We start from the raw sequence: 19,262 nt of genomic DNA, 5'->3' as shown, positions 1-19,262 counted from the left end.
TGCCTTTACGAGTCTCTTCACCTTCTGGAATGCCAAGTATCCGGATGTTTGGACGTTCAATGGTATCTAGTCCTTCTCGTATATTATTCTCAAATTTTTGGGCCATTTTCTCTGTCTTCGTGGTGGATTTTTTCTAGGCCAGCCATTTTCTCTTCTACATCTGAGATTCTATTTTCTGAATGATCTAGTCTGCTTTTAATATTTTCAAGGGAGATTTTGACTTCCTGTATTATAGACTTCATCTCTAACAGTTCTGTTTGAGTCTTTTGTAAAGTGTGTAATTCCTCTTTTAGGTCTTGCAAGAATTTCCTCATCTCCTGGAACTCGTCAACTTCTTTCTCCTTTCTCTTTAGCAGTTCATTATCTCTCTTCTCTTCCATCTCTGTTAGCTTCGACATTATGAATGCTCTAAATTCCTTATCAGACATTTCCATGATTTTCACCAAACTGCTTGTGAATGAAGAAGAGTTACTCTTTTCCCTTGGAGGAGAGGTATTTTCTTGTTTTCCCATATTTCTTGTGATCCGGCGGTGATTTCTTGTCATCTGATGGATGGTGTGTTTCTTTCAAATTCTTGAAGTTCAGTCGGTAGCTCGTTTGCTGGAGGCTGAATTATCAGTAGCAAATCTTCATTCCCTGAAATACCTAGTTCGCTGGAGCCATGTAGAACCTTCTTCTGAAGGCCCGGCTTCTTCTGCCTAGTTCGCTGGAGCCATGTGGAACCTTCTTCTGAAGGCCTGGCCTCATCTGCCACTAGCTCATTTGCTGGAGGCTGAATTACCAGTAGAAAATCTTCATTCCCTGAAATACCTAGTTCACTGGAGCCATATGGAACCTTCTTATGAAGGCCTGGCCTCCTCTGCCAATAACTATCATTTTTAAAAAACAGCAGTTGCTAAGGCCACCAGGTGGCATGATGGTTAAGGTATTAGACTCCCACATGGCCAATCGTGGTTTGAATCCTGGACCTGGCAGCTTGCTTTTTCACTTTCTGTTTCTGAATCTCTCTGCTCAAATTATTGATAATAATAATAGTAAATAAACAAAATTGAATAAATAATTATTTAAAAATAACAGTTGTTTATTAATTATGCTCTGAACTTTTATGTTAATCATTGTGCTAGATGTCTTAAAGTGAAATTATAAGATAAGTATCATCAGCCACACTTTACAGATGAAGAAACTCATTCGGAAAGTTTGAATGCCTCAAATCGTTCTCATCGGTAACCAAGTCAGAGTCTGACCCCATATCTGATTCAAATCCCAAGTTCTTTCCACTATATCAAACAATTTTTCATTTAATGGACTCAAATTACAAGGTTTCTGTGGGGAGCCAAGAAGGAGATGTGAGAAATGTGCAGGACGAGACCACCAGATTATGGCCAGGATCATCATCCAGACATGGCCTTGGGCGGCTGGATTGCTATGGGTAGAATGTCCTGAAACTTGTTATGGGAAAAGATGTTTCAAACAATCCTTGCACAAAGTCCCTCGCCAAGAAAGCCAGATGGTTGTACAGAAATACTAGCAATAAAGTACACTCGGGGCTGACCAGTATTGACTGGCAGTCCTCCCGTTTCTATCCTGTCTTCTTGTCTTTCTTTAATCCTCACCCCCCAACTCAGGAACTGTTCACTGTCGGTGGGTCCAACAGGTTTCTTATGTGGGACCCTGAGCCTGTTAGGGGAACATGCCTGCAACCCTCTGAATATACTGCAGTTTACACAAATTAGATTACCTTCTCTATCAGGAGACCAAATCCCCATTGATCCACCAAAAACCATGTGGTTCAGTCACAAGACTTGGCTATTCAAGTTATAGTCTTCGTGTACGCATAAAGAAGGGTTTGCAGTTAGAATGGTCGCTATGATGTTTTCAGTGCAGAAATTCTAAATTACTGATGGCAAAAAAAGTGGAGGAAAAATAGGCACTTGTTGTTTTTTTATAAAGGGCAAAAATAGGCTTAGAATCCTTTCTCCTACATCCTCTTTCTGGGATTTTGGGCATGCACACACACACACACACCTGGTGTGATTTTCAAGCTGCTGGGTCCAGGACTCAAACTGTGGTTGGCCTTGTGGGAACCCAGTGTTGTAACCACTGTACCACCTACTGGCCTCTCTCTCTCTCTTCTCCCTCCTTTTTAATTGCCAGAGTGTGCCTATACTCACCAGAGAGAGAGTCAGCACATCACCCAGCAGAGTGTGGTCCCACCCCCATCCTCCCTTCTCCATTCCTCCATCCTGCTAGGATTTGGGGCATACATGCTCACACGCCCAATGTGTTCCTCAAGCCCTTGGGGCTGGGACTTGAACTGTGATCAGGCATGTGGGATCCAACACTGAGGCACTGTGCTTAGCCGCTGCACCATGGGGTTGGCCTTGAAAATCTATTTGTGAGCATCTTAGGATACACAGAAAAAAATCAAGAGTATAGAATGTTTAGGGGAGAGAAATATTGAATTCAAATTATACTTGAAAACTGAAGATTATCCTCTCCATCCATTCTTTTTATCACAATAATAATCTCTCTCCTTTCAGGATTTTGGGGATGCATACACACATCCAGTGTGTTTCTCAAGGCTCCAGATCTGGGACTCAAACTGTGCAGTCAGCCATGTGGGATCCAGTGTCCTTAACATTTAAAATTTCCCTCAAAGGTAGAAATAATTAAAGGGAAAAAAGTTTAATTTGACTAAATTTTTCAAATAATTTATATATAAAAAACCATTAAATAAATAGAAAATATAATTAAAGATATTTAAAAGTCACTACATGTAACAATTAAGATTCAATGTCTTAAATATAAAAAATTATTTCAAAATATTTCAAAGAATATAAATACTGGGGCCAGCAGGTGACATGGAGTTTAAGATACTGGATCCCACATGGCTGACTGTTTCAGTTCCAGACCCAGCAGCTTGAAAATTACGCTCAGTGTGTGTGAATGCATGCCCCAAATCCCAAGAGGAGACAGAGGACGAGGGATTACAGCATGACCATCCTCCTTGGGGGGTGATTTCTCACTTCTCCTCTCTCTCTTCTCTGTCTCTCTAGTAAGGACATAAAACCTATGTATATATAGATCTATCAAACATCTATCTATCAATTATATATATATATGTGTGTGTGTGTGTGTGTGTGTGTGTGTGTATCATCTAAAAACATGAATAAGGAACACATAAATCCAAAGAGAAGAAATATTGGCTCAGCCTATGGTCTAGTTGGTAGCAAACTGAACTGCAGTGCTGGAAGCCATGTGGCTGACCACAGTTTGGATCCCCAGATCAACTTGAAAACATGTCAGGCACAAGCAAGGGTACCCAAGGTCCTGAGATGTTAGAGGGCTGGGAAAGGGAATGTTGGCATGATGGCATGATGAAATCCTGCCAAGGGTTACTTCTCCTCTCTCCCTTTCTCTCTCTCTCTCTCTCTCTCTCTCCCTCTCTCCCTCTAGTGCAGAACCACAAAACATAAACAAACTTTAAAAGAGAGAGAGAGAGAAAATAAATACAAATGCTATAAATATTTTAAGGTTAGGTTCCCTGGGAAAGAGGCTCTGAGATGAAAGTTTGCATTCAGATCCTTTATTGAGGAATCCTGTCTGGAATCTTACCCATAAGGGAGGAATGAGGGGAACAGGAGGATTAAGTAGGGAAAAATGCTGAACTGGGAAGCTGCCTCAGAGGCTTCAGAGGATCCACGTGACACATCTAAAGCTGGGGTAGCCCCTCACAGATGGCCAGGATTGAGTAAAGGGAGCCGAGCTTCTGCATCACTGTATGGACCAATCAATAGATGTGGGCTGTCCCCAGGGAGAGACTGTCACCTTGAGTGAGGCATATTGCCAAAATGCTTGTGCTGTCCTCGCACCAGCACTCCCACCCCCAGGCGGCTTGGCAGGGAGCCGGTCAGAGTCCCGGCCTGGCCTTCCTGCCAGAACATTCAGTTGTGGATAAAAGTGAGCTGGTGCGGTAGGCCAAACTGACCGAGCAGGCTGAGCGATACCCTGACATGGGAGCCTGCATGAAGTCTGTAACTGAGCAAGGAGCTGAATTATCCAATGAGGAGAGGAATCCTCTCTCAGTTGTTTATAAAAATGTTGTAGGAGCCGGTAGGTCATCTTGGAGGATTGTCTCAAGTATTAAGCTGAAGACGGAGGATGCTGAGAAAAAACAGCAGATGGCTCAAGAATACAGAGGCCAAGCTAAGAGGTATCTGCAGTGATTATGATGTACTGTCTCTTTTGGAAAAGTTCTTGATCCCCAATACTCCACAAGCAGAGAGTAAAGTCTTCGTGAAGACGAAAGGTGACTACTACTGTTACTTGGCTGAGGCTGCTGCTCATAAAAAAGGGATTGTGGACCTGTCACAACAAGCAGACCAAGAAACTTTTGAAATCAACAAAAAGGAAATGCAATCCACACATCCTATCAGATTGGGTCTGGCCCTAAACTCTGTGTTCTATTATGAGATTCCGAACTCCCCAGAGAAGGCCCACTCTCTTGCAAAGACAGCTTTTGATGAAGCCATTGCTGAACGTAATTCATGAAGTGAGAAGTCATACAGAAACAGCTCACTAATAATGCAGCTACTGAGAGACGATTTGACGTTGTAGACATCAGATACCCAAAGAGATGAAGCTAAAACAGAAGGAGGGGAAAATTAACGGGCCTTCCAATTTTTGTCTGCTTCATTCTAAAATGTACACAGTAGACCATTTGTCACCCATGCTGTCCCACAAATAGTTTATTGTTTCAATTTATGATAGGTTTATGTTACTTCTATTGGAATTTCTGTATTTCCCATGAGGTTTTTACATTCAATATTAGAAAGGCAGAGCCAGTTAACATTTAGGGCATTATCTGTTTTCATCTTGAGGTGGTCAATTTGGGGATGTTGAATTTTTATCTAAGTTAAAGAGGTTTGGAAGAGTACTCTAGATACATTGTGGCTTCACAAGGGCCGGTGTTAAAACTGCTTGCTTATCTAACCAAAGAAAACTGCCTAATACTGGTTTGTCCTGGTGGGGAATAAAACAGACAGTTGGTTCTGGTCACAGGTGTAGTTATTGTGGGTACTTCCAGGTTTGGAGCACTTAGAAGGCTGTGATGGAAACAAACATCTCAGCTACTGCATGCCGAGCCACGCGTGTCTGTGGAATTCTCAATGTCAATGTGCATACCTTTTTTAAAATTTTATTTATTATTATTCTTCAATTTTGACCAGAGAGTGACAAAGAGATAGGAAGAGTGAGAAGGTAAGCTACCTGGAACTTGAACCATGGTTGGCTGTGTGGGAGTCCAACACCTTAACCACCATGCCACCTGCCAGCCCCAACACCTTTAATTACAGCTGAGAAGTGTTCCTTTAGACAAAGTGGTGACCCAATTTACTCTGGATAAGGGCAGAAACGGTTCATATTCCATTATTTGTAAAGTTACCTGCTGTTTTTTTTTTTCAATATTTTTGCTACACTCATTTTATTTGTATTTAAATGTTTTAGGTAATCTAAGAACAAATGCAAAAGTAAAGATGCAGTAAAAATGAATTGCTGGATATCCATTGTTTCATGTATTTCAAGCATAGCAGTAAAACAAAAAAACCCATGTATTTAATTTTATTAGGGTTTTTTGCTGTTTGTGATTTTTCTCTAGGATATTTGCATGTGTTATAAAAGAGTCACCAGGGAAATAACTGGAGATGATGGCTAACTTTGTCTAATGTCTTAAGAAATTTTCACAAACAATCTAAGCGTGTTTATTTGTTTGTTTGTTTGTTTGTTTTTGGAGAGGATTTTGCAATAGGGCGTGTGCGCTCGCCAGACAGACAGAGAGAGACAGAGAGACAAAAAGCAAAAAATCACCCCCAGGGGGATGGTCACGCTGCAATCCCTTCTCCTCCATTCTTCTCTCAGGATCTTGGGCACGCACGCACACGCGCCCGGTGTGAGTTTTAAGCCACCAGGTGCAGGATGCAAACCGCGGTTGACTACGTGGGAGTCCAGCGACATAGCCATTACGCTAACTGCTGGTTCCCTCTAAGCATAATTGTTAAGAACACATATATTAAGTTCACGTAAGCGGAATAAAAGTTTTAAGAATGTACTTCTCAACTACTTTCTCTACAGCTTTTCATGTAAATTAGTCTTTCGGTTTTAAAACTTATCTAAATGAAGGGACCAACAGTTAGCGTAATGGCTATGTTGCAGGACTCCTATGTAGTCAACCGCAGTTTGAGTCCTGGACCCGATGGCTTAAACTCATGCCAGGCGTGTGTGAGTGCGTGCCCAAGATCTCAAGAGGAGAATGGAGAAGGGATTGTGGTGTGGTCATCCCTCAAGGGGGCGGGGGGGGTGATTTCTCGCTTTCTGACTGTCTTTCTGGTGAACACATGTGCCCTATAGCAAAAACCTCTCAAAAAAAAAAAACAAACAAACAAAAAAAAAAACCTTCTCTAAATGAAATTGTACACTTTTGGAAATTTATTCCTTATTTCCTCTTGGCAACTAGTGGGCTTTTATAAGGTTTAAATGCAAAGTTTATCATAACAACGATACTAATAATATAACTACTATTCCCACCATGTCCCATATTTCCCTCTTTCTCCCTTCTCCCCGCAAAAAAATTGAATCGCTAGTTTTTCTGGGGGAAGGAAAGATTGACTGGAAAAAAATGTGTTATTCCATTTAAAATTTTGCTAAATGGCATTTTCTAACTTAGGAAGCCACAGAATTCTTGACCCATCATGACCCTGGGTAGCATTAAATGTAAGTTCTGTGTTTCACTTTTATTTTTAAGAATTTCTTTCTTTCTTTCTTTCTTTCTTTTTTTTTTTTTTTTGAGAAGTTTTCACTATAAGGCCTGTGCACTCTCCAGACAGACAGAGAGAGACATAGAGACAGAAAGCGAGAAATCACCCCCACAGGGAGGATGGTCACGCCGCAATCCCTTCTCCTCCATTCTCTTCTCGGAATCTTGGGCACACACGCACACACGCCCGGCGTGTGTTTTAAGCCACCGGGTCCAGGACGCAAACCGCGGTCGACTACATGGGAGTCTAGTGACATAGCCATTACGCCAACAGCTGGTCCCCAAGAATTTCTTGATACTCTTATAGCCTGCCTTCAATTTTGATCTTTTATTCTTTCTATTCATCACAAGATCACCTTCCTTTTTAAGCCTTCTGTCTTGTCACCAACCATTCCCACTGGGTGGCCATACACTCAGAAAAAGGCCGCATGAATTTTCTGGCTCCACTCAATGTCTAAGATACCCTGCTTCCTTTGCTTGCATCCCACAAACTATTTTTTTAATAATTATTCATCATAAAAAAAATAATTATTCATCATTTAATTTATTCATTCATTTATTTTAATTTGACCAGACACACACACACACAGAGAGAGAAAGAGAAAGAGAGAGAAAGTGAGAAAGCAAGCTACCAGGTTCGGGACTCAAACCATGGTCAACATGTGGGAGTGTCCAGCACCTTAACGCCATGCCACCTGCTGGTCCCACATCCCACAAACTATTTCCCTCATCCTATGTACTGCAGCAAATCTCTCCTTAGTTGTTGAGATTGTAAGCCCTACCTATCTTGAATGACCTGCCATTGTCTGCTTTAAATCCTTCCTCTCCCCCTATTCTCTAAATAATGATGGGGCTAAGTTATCCCCAAAGCTCACCCTACAAAATATTTCCTCAGTACTTTGCAGAAAACACCAAGCAAAAATGCCATTTTAAAAGAGTTGTATTTTTTTCCTTTTAGAAGGTAAGCTCCTCAAGAGCAGGGACGATGTTCTCTGTATGTGCTGTTGTGCCTAGCACACTAAATGCTCAATAAATATTGATGATGGGAGGCAGTGAGTCTCAATGATAAGGGTGAGAAACTGAAATCCCCGATGCTGTTTTGTTTCCTGTCTTGTTATGATCTCAGATTAAATTGAGAAATAACAGCCCTTTTGAACAGTTGTCCCAAATAGTATGTTCAAATAAAAGTGTGATAGAGAAAAAAAAATTCTTGTGCCGGTTAAAAATACAAATATCTGGGCCTAATCCCCTAATCAAATACATTTAATGAAACTTCAAGGTCCTAACATTTATTTTTGATTTTTGCTTTAAAATTCCCAGGCTTCCTTTCTTTCTCTCAAACCATCACTGAGCAACAAGTTCTTCTCATGTGAATTCTTCTAATACGACTTTTCTAAGTCTGCTGGGTTCACCCATGTTCTACCTCCTTGGATCACATTTTCATGAGTAATGTGGAGGAGATGGTAGTTATAATGACCAAGGTATTTACACAATAAGAGCAGAAGATGTCCTCCTAGTCACAGAATTTCTGAGACACCTTGGGGGCCCATGATATGTCCTCATGCCTGGAACCAAAAGGAGGGGAATCATATTTGTTATGGCGTACTTTTCTTCTTGGTCAGTTTTAGTTGTTTTGCAGACAATATTGGCAAATATCTGATTTGTGAGAATTTAGATAATGAAAGACATCAGACAGGCAGAACCCAATGGGAGATGGAAAATTAACAGCTCAGTCTAAAAATGTGACAGGGATTGTGTTAAAGGCAAAGCACAACACCAGAATCCAGGGAGCTGACCAGGGGAAATGAGAGCTGGATAGGGATGCAATGGTAAACTAGAAAGGCCTGTCAACAGGTCCATGTAGGAGAGGTGACAGTTGAAGGCCCTTGGCCTACCTCGTAGGTCACTGCAAATAGCCCCACTGGTCATAGTGTCTCTCTGTACAGCAGACTTTCACTGAACTGTAGATAAACAGAGGAGCTGAGGTGCCATTGGTCATAGTGTCTCTCTGCCTGATGGTGATCCCTATCCTTGAGAGTCAGCTTGAATGGCTCAAAATGTGGATCTCTCGTACCTGGGAGTCAACTTGCTGGACCCACAGGAGAAGGGAACTGGTGGGTAAATATCAAGGCCCTTACTTGTAGGGATAAGCTCAGCGCTAAGTCCCACACTGGAAGAGGGCTGTTAGCATGACTGAGTTCATTAGCATTAGCCCCAACCTCCCTCTGATGGTCCCTTTTTAGTCCTACTGCTTTCCCTATCTTACCACCCACCTCCTCACAGGGCTTGCTCAGGACCACCTCTGAAGAGTACTAGCTGCCCATCAGTCCTTGTCTCAGGGTCAATCCAAAAAGAAACATCAAACTAGTAGCCTAGTAGGTGGTGGTTTTTATGATCATGGACAGATACCTTGCATGTTAAGGGGTTGTCTCTAACAGTCCCAGCTCCTCTGTTTATCTACAGTTCAGTGAAAGTCTGCTGTACAAAATTATCTCCATGGAGTATGTTAAACAAAATTCAAACCAAGTCAAATCAAAGAGGGTGCTTTTTCCCATGGAGCTCTGCATAAAAACACAAGAAGACACAACCCGAAGGACTGAGATGAGTAAGAAAGAGACAGGAGAAGAAGGAGGTGTTGTGGAAAGTGATGGCTAGAAGGATAAAAACCTAAAGAATGCAGGAGACATAGAGGTGATGAGTACAAGGTTTCTCTTCATGTATAGACATTAGCTCAAGACACTTTAACCTAGCCATCAGGAAGATGGTTACCAAATCAGAGGGAGACTTGGGGATACGCAGGTGGCTGGAGTGTGGGTTTCACATTCTTCAGTCTTCAGAGTCCCTCTGTGGGCTTGGAGTGAAGAGGTCAGAGGCAAACATAAAACCCCTTATGGAAGACAATAGGTGAGAAGTGGCGTGAGTGCAGGAGACTAAGAGACCATGCATAAGAGTTTAGAGAAAGTTCAACTCCTCTCAGTCAGGGACCAGCCTTTGGGGTGTGTTGCCATTTAACCTGGACACTGGGGACCTGAGTAACATAGAACCGTGGAGGAAATACAGAGCAGGGACAGGTACAATGTGGTTCTAAGCATGTGTTTTTGTGGCTCAGACAGTACAATAAAAGGATTAATTTCATATAATGGGATTTTTAAAAAGAATTATTTTGTTATTATTTTATTTGACCAGAGACACGGAGAAAGAGAAAGGGAAAGTGAGAAACCAAGCCACCTGGTCAGGGACTTGAACTGAGGTCAGCCATGTGGGAGTCCAACACCTCAACCACCATGCCACCTGCCTGTAATGGGATATTTTAGTGACCACAGAGACAAAAATAGTTACAGATATGCAAATTGTATTTTATTTTATTTTTAGTTTTTGCTATAGGGTACATGCACTCACCAGAGATGGGAGAGAGACAGAGAGAAAGAAAGTGAGAAATCACCCCTCGGGGGGATGGCTGTGCCACAGTCCATACCCATTCTCTTTTCGGGATTTTGGGCACGCATGCACACAAGCTCAGTGTGATTTTCAAGCCACCAGGTCCAGGACTCAAACTGCAGAGTCAGCCATGTGAGATCCAGCCATGTTAATCTTCATGCCACCTGTTGACCCCAGAATACAAATTTTTAATTTAAAAAAGTGCTGAAAAGGCAAAAAAATGAGCCACAAAATGATCAATAATCCCACAATTTTAAAGCACTGAACTCTGAGGGAACCAGCAGTTAGCGTAATGGCTATGTCGCTGGACTCCCACGTGGTCGACCACGGTTCGCGTCCTGGACCCGGTGGCTTAAAACTCATGCCGGGCGCGTGTGCGTGTGTGCCCAAGATCCCGAGAGGAGAATGGAGGAGAAGGGATTGCGGTGTGGCCATCCCCCCTGGGGGGTGATTTCTCGCTTTCTGTCTCTATGTCTCTCTCTCTGTCTGTCTGGCGAGCACACGCGCCCTATAACAAAAACCTCTCCAAAAAAAAAGCACTGAACTCTGACAAATTATCCTTCCTAGATATTTAGTGTCATGAATACTGGTACCAAAGTGAGGACAGAGTAATCAAACAGAATTTAAGATAGCAAGACATCTTTTCCCCACTCCCTGAAGAAAGACTGTGGTACTGACTCCAGAGTGGGCCTGGTTTCTCTTGCCATGCCTCTTTCTTGTTCTAGTCGTTCAATCTCCAGAGACAGCTTGTACACCTCCAGGGCCATTTTCACATCCTCTGGGTTTGGGAGACACTGCATCAGCTTTCTGCCTGCGAGGACTTGCTCACAGCCTTCAGGGAACACCTGAATAAAAGAGAGAGGTGGGGAGTGTCGCTAAGAGGCTTCTCTCTGAGTCCCGAAGGAGGATGCATCCTGACAGTGGCAAGACTACAGGATCGGGACCAGGACCAACCTCAGACAGGTGGTTGAGGAGAGAAAACCAGAAATCACTCGGGCCCTACCATAGTGTGCCTCAGAGGAACATAGATCTGGTCTGAGACAGCTGCCCAGAAGGCCTCCGTGCAAATAGGCTATTTCTGTTGACCATCCAGGAGTAGAACAACAGTACATTACACAGTGGAGAGAAAGCCAAGTTAGGAATTGGTGTTCCCAGGGTCATAGAACCCAGCTCTCTGAGAGTTCAGTTTTAGTTTTTCCTGTCCTCAAGTGAGAACTGGAGAACTTGCCACCCCAACTCATCAGAGTTCTTCCAGACAAGATAAAGAAAAAGTTGCTCTAAGTAACTCAGGAATGAATCCTGAAAACTCAAATTTTACATGCTGGCTGGGACAGAGCTTTGGGGCTGGCCACCATTTGTTGGGTTTGACAGCATAGAATTCCTTGAATTGTGCCACTTACCCACTCACACTTGGGCACCTCTGGATACCAGGTTCTGTCCTCTGAGCAAGTGATACTTTGAGAACCAACCACATCATAACCAGAGTTACACTCAACAGTGATGTTTTCAGATTCAACATATTGGTTCTTATCCACAGATGGCTTTCCATTTTCTATCTCTGGTTTATGACATATAGCTATAAAAGAAACATATTTTTAAGTAGTCTGTTAAATGAATAAAAAGGTGGTTCCGCAGGTGGCATGGTGGTTAAGGCTCTGGATTCCCACATGGATGGCCATGGTTTAAGTCCCAGATCTAGTGACTTGAAAATCAGGCGGGACATATGTGCATGCATGCCCAAAAATCTTGAGAAGAGAATGGAGAAGAAGGGATCGCAACATGGACATCCCCATGGGGACTGATTTCTCACTTTCTCTCTCTTTGTCTCTTACCAGAGAGTGCACATGCCCCATAACAAAAGCCTGAATAAATAAATAAAAATAAAGGCATGGTAAGAGTCTAAGATAATAAGAATGAACTGCATTTTGGTGTTTCTACTTGTTCTGTTTTTAAAAACGTTATTTTGGTAATGATAATAGTAGGAAACATTTTTATTGAGGAGGAGTACTTATCAGGGTTAAGCTAATCACTTGAGGTGACTATCTTGTTTAAGTCTCACAATAACCCTAGGAAGTGAGTACTCTTCTTATTCCATTTTATCTAGGAGAAAGTTGAGATGCAGAGAGATTAGGAAAGTTGCCCAAAGTCATTAAGTTTTAAGTAAAGTGACAGGACATAAATAAATCTATGTGACTCAGACTCTCTGCTAACAAGGTAACTATCCCTCACTATCTTGATCTCTGAAAAATCTGGGTATAAAATTTTTCCTCTTGCCTATTGTTCTCATGTTTGTATTGGAGACAGTGGTGGCCAGTAAATTCTGAGATGCTGTTAGTGACGTGATACTAAAGCTGTACATATGGAAAGCTCAGACTTGATCTTGACTCTTCCTGTTCCCACCACAGATCGACAAACGAAGAGTCCCTCTCTTATATTCATACCTGTATTACTGCAGGTGGTGTCCTGCTCCAGTCCTGAAGCATGAGCACCTCCATTTTGAATATGACTCTGCTGCCATTTCCCTTTCCCTGTAACCTGACCCACATGTGCCTCCTAAAATTTCCCACTGAATGCTTATCACCAGTAGATGAACATGCCACCCATCCATGTCCGCCTAACCAAATATTTGTCACCAGCAGATGTGCCATTTATCACCAGTGGATACAGCCAATTATAGCTATCCAGCCAATTATAACTGTCCTTCCTGATAACTCGCTTTTTTGGCTTTTATTAGCTGCTTTCACACAACTCAAGGCCTGTATTTTCTTAGATGTCTAGTTTTTTCCTTTGTGATTTTTGCCTTTATAAACCTTCCTCCCCCTGATTTACAGCTGCAAGGTTTTGGAATGACACAAGTCCTCTTGCAGTTGCTGGCTTAATAAATGGCTCTTTTAATTTGGCTAAAATTGATTATCCTCTTATTCTCATGCTGATCTGAATACAACAGGTCCTGTTGAAAATACCTGTCACTTCACTGTGTCTGGGATGATCTTGTGGAACCTACAGTCATTCTAGAGCAAGTTTCTATGGAAATTTTGTCACAGGTACATTCATATAAAATGTGATGCCTCTAGAATATTTCTGGAAATATTTATAAGAAACAGAATAGGAGCTGTCTCAAGAATGCTAAATTTGGGGGCTGACCTCTTAGTGATAGAGGGCACCAGATCCCACATGGCTGACTGTAGTTCAAATCCTAGCCCCAAGGGCTTGAAAAACACTTTGGGCACATGTGCATGCCCAGAATCCTGACAGGAAGAGAGGACCCCCATTGAGGGGGTCCTTTTCTCCTCTCTCTCTCTCTTTGTCTCTCTCTGTTTCTATCTCTCTCTGGTTAGCATGCATGTTCTCTGGCAATTAAAAAAAATGGAAAAGAAAAAGGAGGTTAATTTTGTTACTGGAAGAAGTGGAGATTAGTGCTCCTATATGTTCTGTGTAGTTTTAGCATTGAGTACCATTGCACATATTGATTATTTAAATTAAATCAAACCAAATCATGTCTTTGTACTGCCTCTGGCAGGGAAGAAACTTGGCTCTCAATCCTCTCATGTCTGTTGCCTGAGCTGAAAGGGGAGCTGGAGTTACCTTTACATTTAGGGGGCAGAGCAGACCAGACTGAAGAGCTGCAGGAGATTCTCGATTCTCCGACCAGAGTGTATCCTTCATCACACTCATATGCATACTCCTTTGTGCCGAATATGTATCTAGGTACATCTCGATGATGTCCATGGGCAATGGTAGGAGGAAACTCACAATCTTGAAGGAGACAGAAAAGTGAGAGTGTGAGCCAGTGGAATGTGTAAAGTGGCATATCCCAGAATGCACGTGGTGTGTAAGAGGGTTCATCCTGTCCTTACGTCATCTTTTCTGCCATAAAATTTCTTGACCAAATCCATGCATTTGTGCTACTCTCCAGTAAACTTAAGGCTGTGAGGAACAGGAGAAAACCTTGAGTTATAAGTTCTTAGGTTTTCCTTCATGTTATTGGCAATTTAATGAACTTGTCACTGTTCAAGGACCATTTTTGACATGAAGGTTGTTTTCTGTTCTATATTACATTGTACTAGTTTCACCAAATCAGTTTCAGGCTAAATGCAGACAGGTGCGTTTTGGGGAAGCTATGAAGATTTTTAATCAATCTACTATCTCTGAGCCCTTGATTTCTAATTAAAGTCGTCCATCTATCCCCACTAAGAAAAGAGCTATCGCACTTTAACAGATTTTAGAGGGTCCAGGGAGTGGCGCAGTTGTAACACAATTGGGTCTATATGGGAAAAGTCTTGGGTTTGTGTCCTGGGACATTCTTGAACACCCCAGATATGGACATAATCTTGGCCAGATGAGACTGCGAGTGCATCACAGCCCAAAGATTCCATTTTGGAGTCTCTCTCTCTCACACATGGGAGAATTAAATAAACTTCGAACAAGAAAAAAAATAATAATATCCTAGAAAAAAATTCATAGGAAGAACTAAAATAGTGCACATTGGAATAATAAGTAGTACATGGTGCAGAGCACCACCCTGAAAGGAGACGCTTCAGTATCCACAAATATTGCTTGAGAAAGTTAAATAAAAGAGAGAATCAAGAATATCAGACAAAGTCCTACACTGCTAGACTAGTGCTGTTATAAGTACTATATTAGGATGCCTCCTGGAAGCCTGGAGAAAACGATGGGCCCAGTAAAAGAGACTGAAATGCTTGAATTGTCATGGCAAATGGTAGAAGAGATTAAATGACTCAAGGAAGTCATGCTGGAGTGGATATACCAGGTATGCTGAAAATCCACCGAGTGATTATATTACATGGGAAGGTCTGGAGAATACAATGTATACCGAGAACATAAGGCGTTCTCTGACAAGAGAACCATCAGCATCAAAGACCAGAGATGATGATTAGAAAGATGATTAAAGCACAAATCTCTGACAGCAGTGGCAGTCAGAGCGGTGCTCATGTGCCTTAGAGGCTACACTGATGGGGATAGCTGGTGGTGCAGTGGTTAAGGAAGTTGGATCCCATATGGCCGACTGCATGTTTTGAGCCCCAGACTCAGTGACTTTAAAAACACACCAAGTGTGTGTGTGTGTGTGTGTGTGAGTGCGTGCCTGAAATCTTGAAATGAGGGGAAAATAGAAGGGGACTGTAGTGTGATCATTCTCACTCTCTCTCTCTCTCTCTTCTCTCTCTCTCTCTTCCTGGCAACCACTCACATCCTCTGGCAAATTAAAAAAAAAAAAAGCTACATAAATGCAGCCAACCATTTAAATAAATTGCAAGGACAGAGAGGCAACGAGAGGTGCCTTAGTGATGAAGATTAATAGACCATGGTGTTCTTAGGGGTGAAAATAGATAAGCAACCAACAGGGACACTACTCAGCTCATATCAAAAGAAATGAAGGATGAGTGATCAGGAGACTAATGTCATTTGGCCCCACAAAAAGTCATAATCCCTTGCTCAGTTTCTAGACCTGGGCCAGTTTCCAAGATCACTGGGTCTGAAGAAAAAGCCAGTTCCCGGAACTGAAGGTGCTATAATAAAAGTCTTGGAAATTATTCACAGTAGTGAGTTTCCCAATCCTCCAAGAGGATCCAGCTAATTCAGGAGGGTATCTGTGCACTGGTAAAAGGTGCACAATAATCCAAGACTATTAGACGAAGAGTTTGAGTTAACATTGGTACCTGGAACCATCATGGCTTCCCCTGTCAGACCATTTACATTATCCTTGAGAGTATCATTGGAAAAGACAAAATCAGTGGCTGGTGCAAACTCCATATTGGGTCCTTGGTCTGTGAAGTAATAGCTATTGTGTACAAGAAGGCCAAGTGGAAGCAACCGATGCTGTCCACACCCTCTACCCAAGGAAAATTAAACAACTGAAAATGAAAACAGAAGACCAAATTGGCTCAGCCGTGGTGGTACATGAGACTCAGATTCTACTCCTTAGAGGCTGAGGCCACATGGGAGGCCTGGGCTCTGCTCCAGGCCCAACTTAAACAGGCCAGGCATGGTGACATGCACCTGTGGCCCTAGCTAGGTAAGGGGCTGAGAAGGAGGGTACTGGCATAGTGAGACCTTGTCAAAATTCAGTCTTTCTCATAAGTAAGTAAACAAATAAAAAAAAAAATCCAAAATGATATCATCCTTAGGACTAGGAAAGAAAGGAGGAAATTAGTGCCACTTTTAAAGAGTTGACGATGTCAGGGTGGTCACCTCCATCTTATCTCCATTAAATTTACTAGTCTGTCTACTACAAGAATTAGAGGGATTTGGGAGAGTTACAGTACACTACTGAAGACTCAACACTTTAGTACTGTACCAGATGTGGGAACGTTGCTAGAGCAAATTAATGTGGCTTCAGAAAAATGAGACTGCTGATTTTAAAGCCCTTCTTTTTCATCCCTATCATGAAAAAAGGACCAGAACTATCTTGCACACACAAAGAAGGGTTAAGGGCATACATTTGCAACTATGCAAAGAACAAGCTAAGAATGTATGAATCAAGAATATATATTTGGACTATGAGATCTTGCCATCTGGACATCTACAGAACATCATATTGATTCAATATATCAGTGACATCATGTTAATTCTACCAAATGAGCAAGAAGTAACTAACATGATAATGCTGCAGAGCATAGTGGAAAAATATTCAGGGATTGCCACATAAATATAATTTTTGGAGTCCCAGGGTTCAGGAAACACTAGGATATCTCATCCAAATGAAAGGGAAATTATTGCAAAACGCACATCCCACTATGAAGAATACCTTTTCAGATTCTGGAGGCTGCATAGTCCATACTTGAGAATACTGCTCCAACTCATAGGCTAGGTGACACAGAAGATTGCCAAGTTTGAGTGGGGCTCATGTTACAAAAGGTCTCTGGAGCAGGTCCAGCATGCAGGGAAATTATCCCTGCTGCTTGGGCCTTAAGTCCCTGCTGAGACTAGTGTATCAAACATGGCTATGAAAGAAATGATGGGAATGTCACTAGGACAATCATTCCATAGTCCCTAGAGATCTTGAAGCAAGCCCATGCACTTCAGTAACAAATTATATGCTTTTTTCTTTTTTCTTTCTTTTTTTTTTTTTGAGAAGTTTTTGGTATAGGGCGCATGTGCTCACCAGAAAGACAGAGAGAGACAGAGAGACAGAAAGCAAGAAATCACCCCCGAGGGGGGATGGCCACACCACAATCCCTTCTCCTCCATTCTCCTTTCAGGATCTTGGGCACGCACACACATGCACCCGGTGTGAGTTTTAAGCCACCGGTTCTGGAACTCGAACCGTGGTCAACTACATGGGAGTCCAGTGACATAGCCATTACGCCAACTGATGGCCTCAAATTATATGCTTTTTGAACTGTAACTGCTGGCATGTTACTTGGACCTGATAGACACAAAGCCTTGAGTTTTCAAGTGACCATGTAGCCAACATCAATCATGATGAGCTGGGTCTATCAGACCCATCAAGTTCTAAGGTCAGGCAGACAACAATCCCTTACAAGGTAGAGGTGGCACATCTGGATTGAGCATGAGCAGGATCACATGGAAGAAGCAAGCTGCACAAACAGGAAGCTCACTTTCAGCTTATGCCAACACTATAGCACATGTACCTCACACTTATGGCCGTATGGAATATGTTTATAAACAACTGACAGAGCAGAGAAAAGTCTGAGCTTGAACTACAGACAGGTATCCTTGTTATGTGTGTACAAACTGAAATGGATGGAAGCTGCATTACAGCCCAATCAGAAAGTTTCTAAGACAATTGTAAGGGGAGATTGTCCTAATAAGCAGAGCAATAGGGTGCACACCTTAAAAAAAAAGAAACTGGCCTAAGTATAGACTAAATTAGGATTCATGGCATGGAATGAATGACTTATCTGCTCAGAGTCATGAAAGAAGAAAGATTGAAAGATAGAGCACAAGATAATCTGGGGTCAAAGCAGGTGAGTGGACATATGGGCGTGGAAAAGAAGTGGGAAGACTTTTTTGTGTGTTAGCACCAAAGCATCCCCAATAGAAGAAGCATTAAGCAGGCAGGTAGAAAAGGATGTCCCAGTGAGAGGAAGTCAGCTATCCTCTAACATTGGCTTCACTGGTGCTGACACAGAGAAAGAGGTGGAAAGTGGCCATGGTGGTGAGGATGGAGACTAAACATGGGCACAACAGTGTAGACTGGCACTCAGCAAGGCTAATTGTTGTCACTGTATGTCCAGCCCGCCAGCAATTATGCTAAGTCCCTGATACGATATCCTTTGAGGCCACCAAAGCCACTTGGCAGCAACTGGACTATATTGGACTCCTTCCATTCTGGAAGGAACAGTAGTTTATTCTCATAGAAATAAACAAATATTGCAGATACATATTTTCCTTTTCTGCTTGTAGGACCTCAGTCAACACTGTTATATGAAGATTTGAACAATTGACACGGGACCACTACATTCAGTGACCACTTACGCCAAAAAAAAATAAAATAAAAGTGGTGTGGTACTGGGACCACAGTCATGGAATCCACAAATCACATAGTGCATCACACACAATGCAATGCACAGACCTGTTAGAACACTGGAGTGGCTTAGTAAAAACACAGTTCAAGTGCCAGCTGAGAGGCAATACTTTACAATGACTGGACACTATTTTCTAGGTGTCATTCACTTTGAATCAAAAATTAGCCCTTATATGGCTCTGAGTCCCCAGTGAAATAAATGCATGGGTTTAGGGACCAAATGATAGAAGCATGAGTGGCCCCACTTGCTATCATTCTAGGTGAACCACTTGATGAATTATTTCTCACCTTCAATCTCTAAGACCTGCAGGTTTAAGTTTTGCTTGTTGGCGAAATGGGAGGGGAGAATTTTCTCACTCACTTATAAGCTCCAACTAATGCTTGGCCACTTTTGTTATTCTAATTGATCAGAAGGCAGGATGGGAGCAGAGGTATGGTTTCTGATCAGTAGGTTAGGGTACCTAACACAATGGGAAAAGGGAGGAATGTGTTCATCATTTGAGT

At 42.2% G+C, this 19,262-nt stretch overlaps 1 protein-coding gene and 1 pseudogene across 5 annotated transcripts in view; one reads left to right on the top strand and one right to left on the bottom strand.

Moving 5' to 3' along the window:
- Positions 1 to 3,680: 3,680 nt before the first annotated feature.
- On the top strand, positions 3,681 to 4,765 carry LOC102488890 (14-3-3 protein zeta/delta pseudogene; annotated as a pseudogene).
- Positions 4,766 to 10,367: 5,602 nt separating this feature from the next.
- Positions 10,368 to 19,262, bottom strand: part of C4BPA (complement component 4 binding protein alpha) — a 33,420-nt gene continuing 24,525 nt past the window's right edge. For all 5 annotated transcript variants that reach the window (XM_014591855.2, XM_014591854.2, XM_014591856.2 and 2 more), the window contains exons 10-13: positions 13,835 to 14,005; positions 11,650 to 11,825; positions 10,928 to 11,094; positions 10,368 to 10,413 (exon numbers count right to left, since the gene is read on the bottom strand). In XM_014591855.2, coding sequence (XP_014447341.1) covers positions 10,398 to 10,413; positions 10,928 to 11,094; positions 11,650 to 11,825; positions 13,835 to 14,005 — 530 coding nt within the window. In that variant the 3' untranslated portion in view covers positions 10,368 to 10,397. The remainder of the gene's footprint in view (positions 10,414 to 10,927; positions 11,095 to 11,649; positions 11,826 to 13,834; positions 14,006 to 19,262) is intronic.

The sequence above is a fragment of the Tupaia chinensis genome, unplaced genomic scaffold (genome assembly GCF_000334495.1).
Source record: "Tupaia chinensis unplaced genomic scaffold, TupChi_1.0 Scaffold000627_1, whole genome shotgun sequence".
NCBI lineage: Eukaryota > Metazoa > Chordata > Mammalia > Scandentia > Tupaiidae > Tupaia > Tupaia belangeri.
Note: the sequence above shows the minus strand (reverse complement) of the source record. Positions and strands in the feature narration are given on the sequence as shown.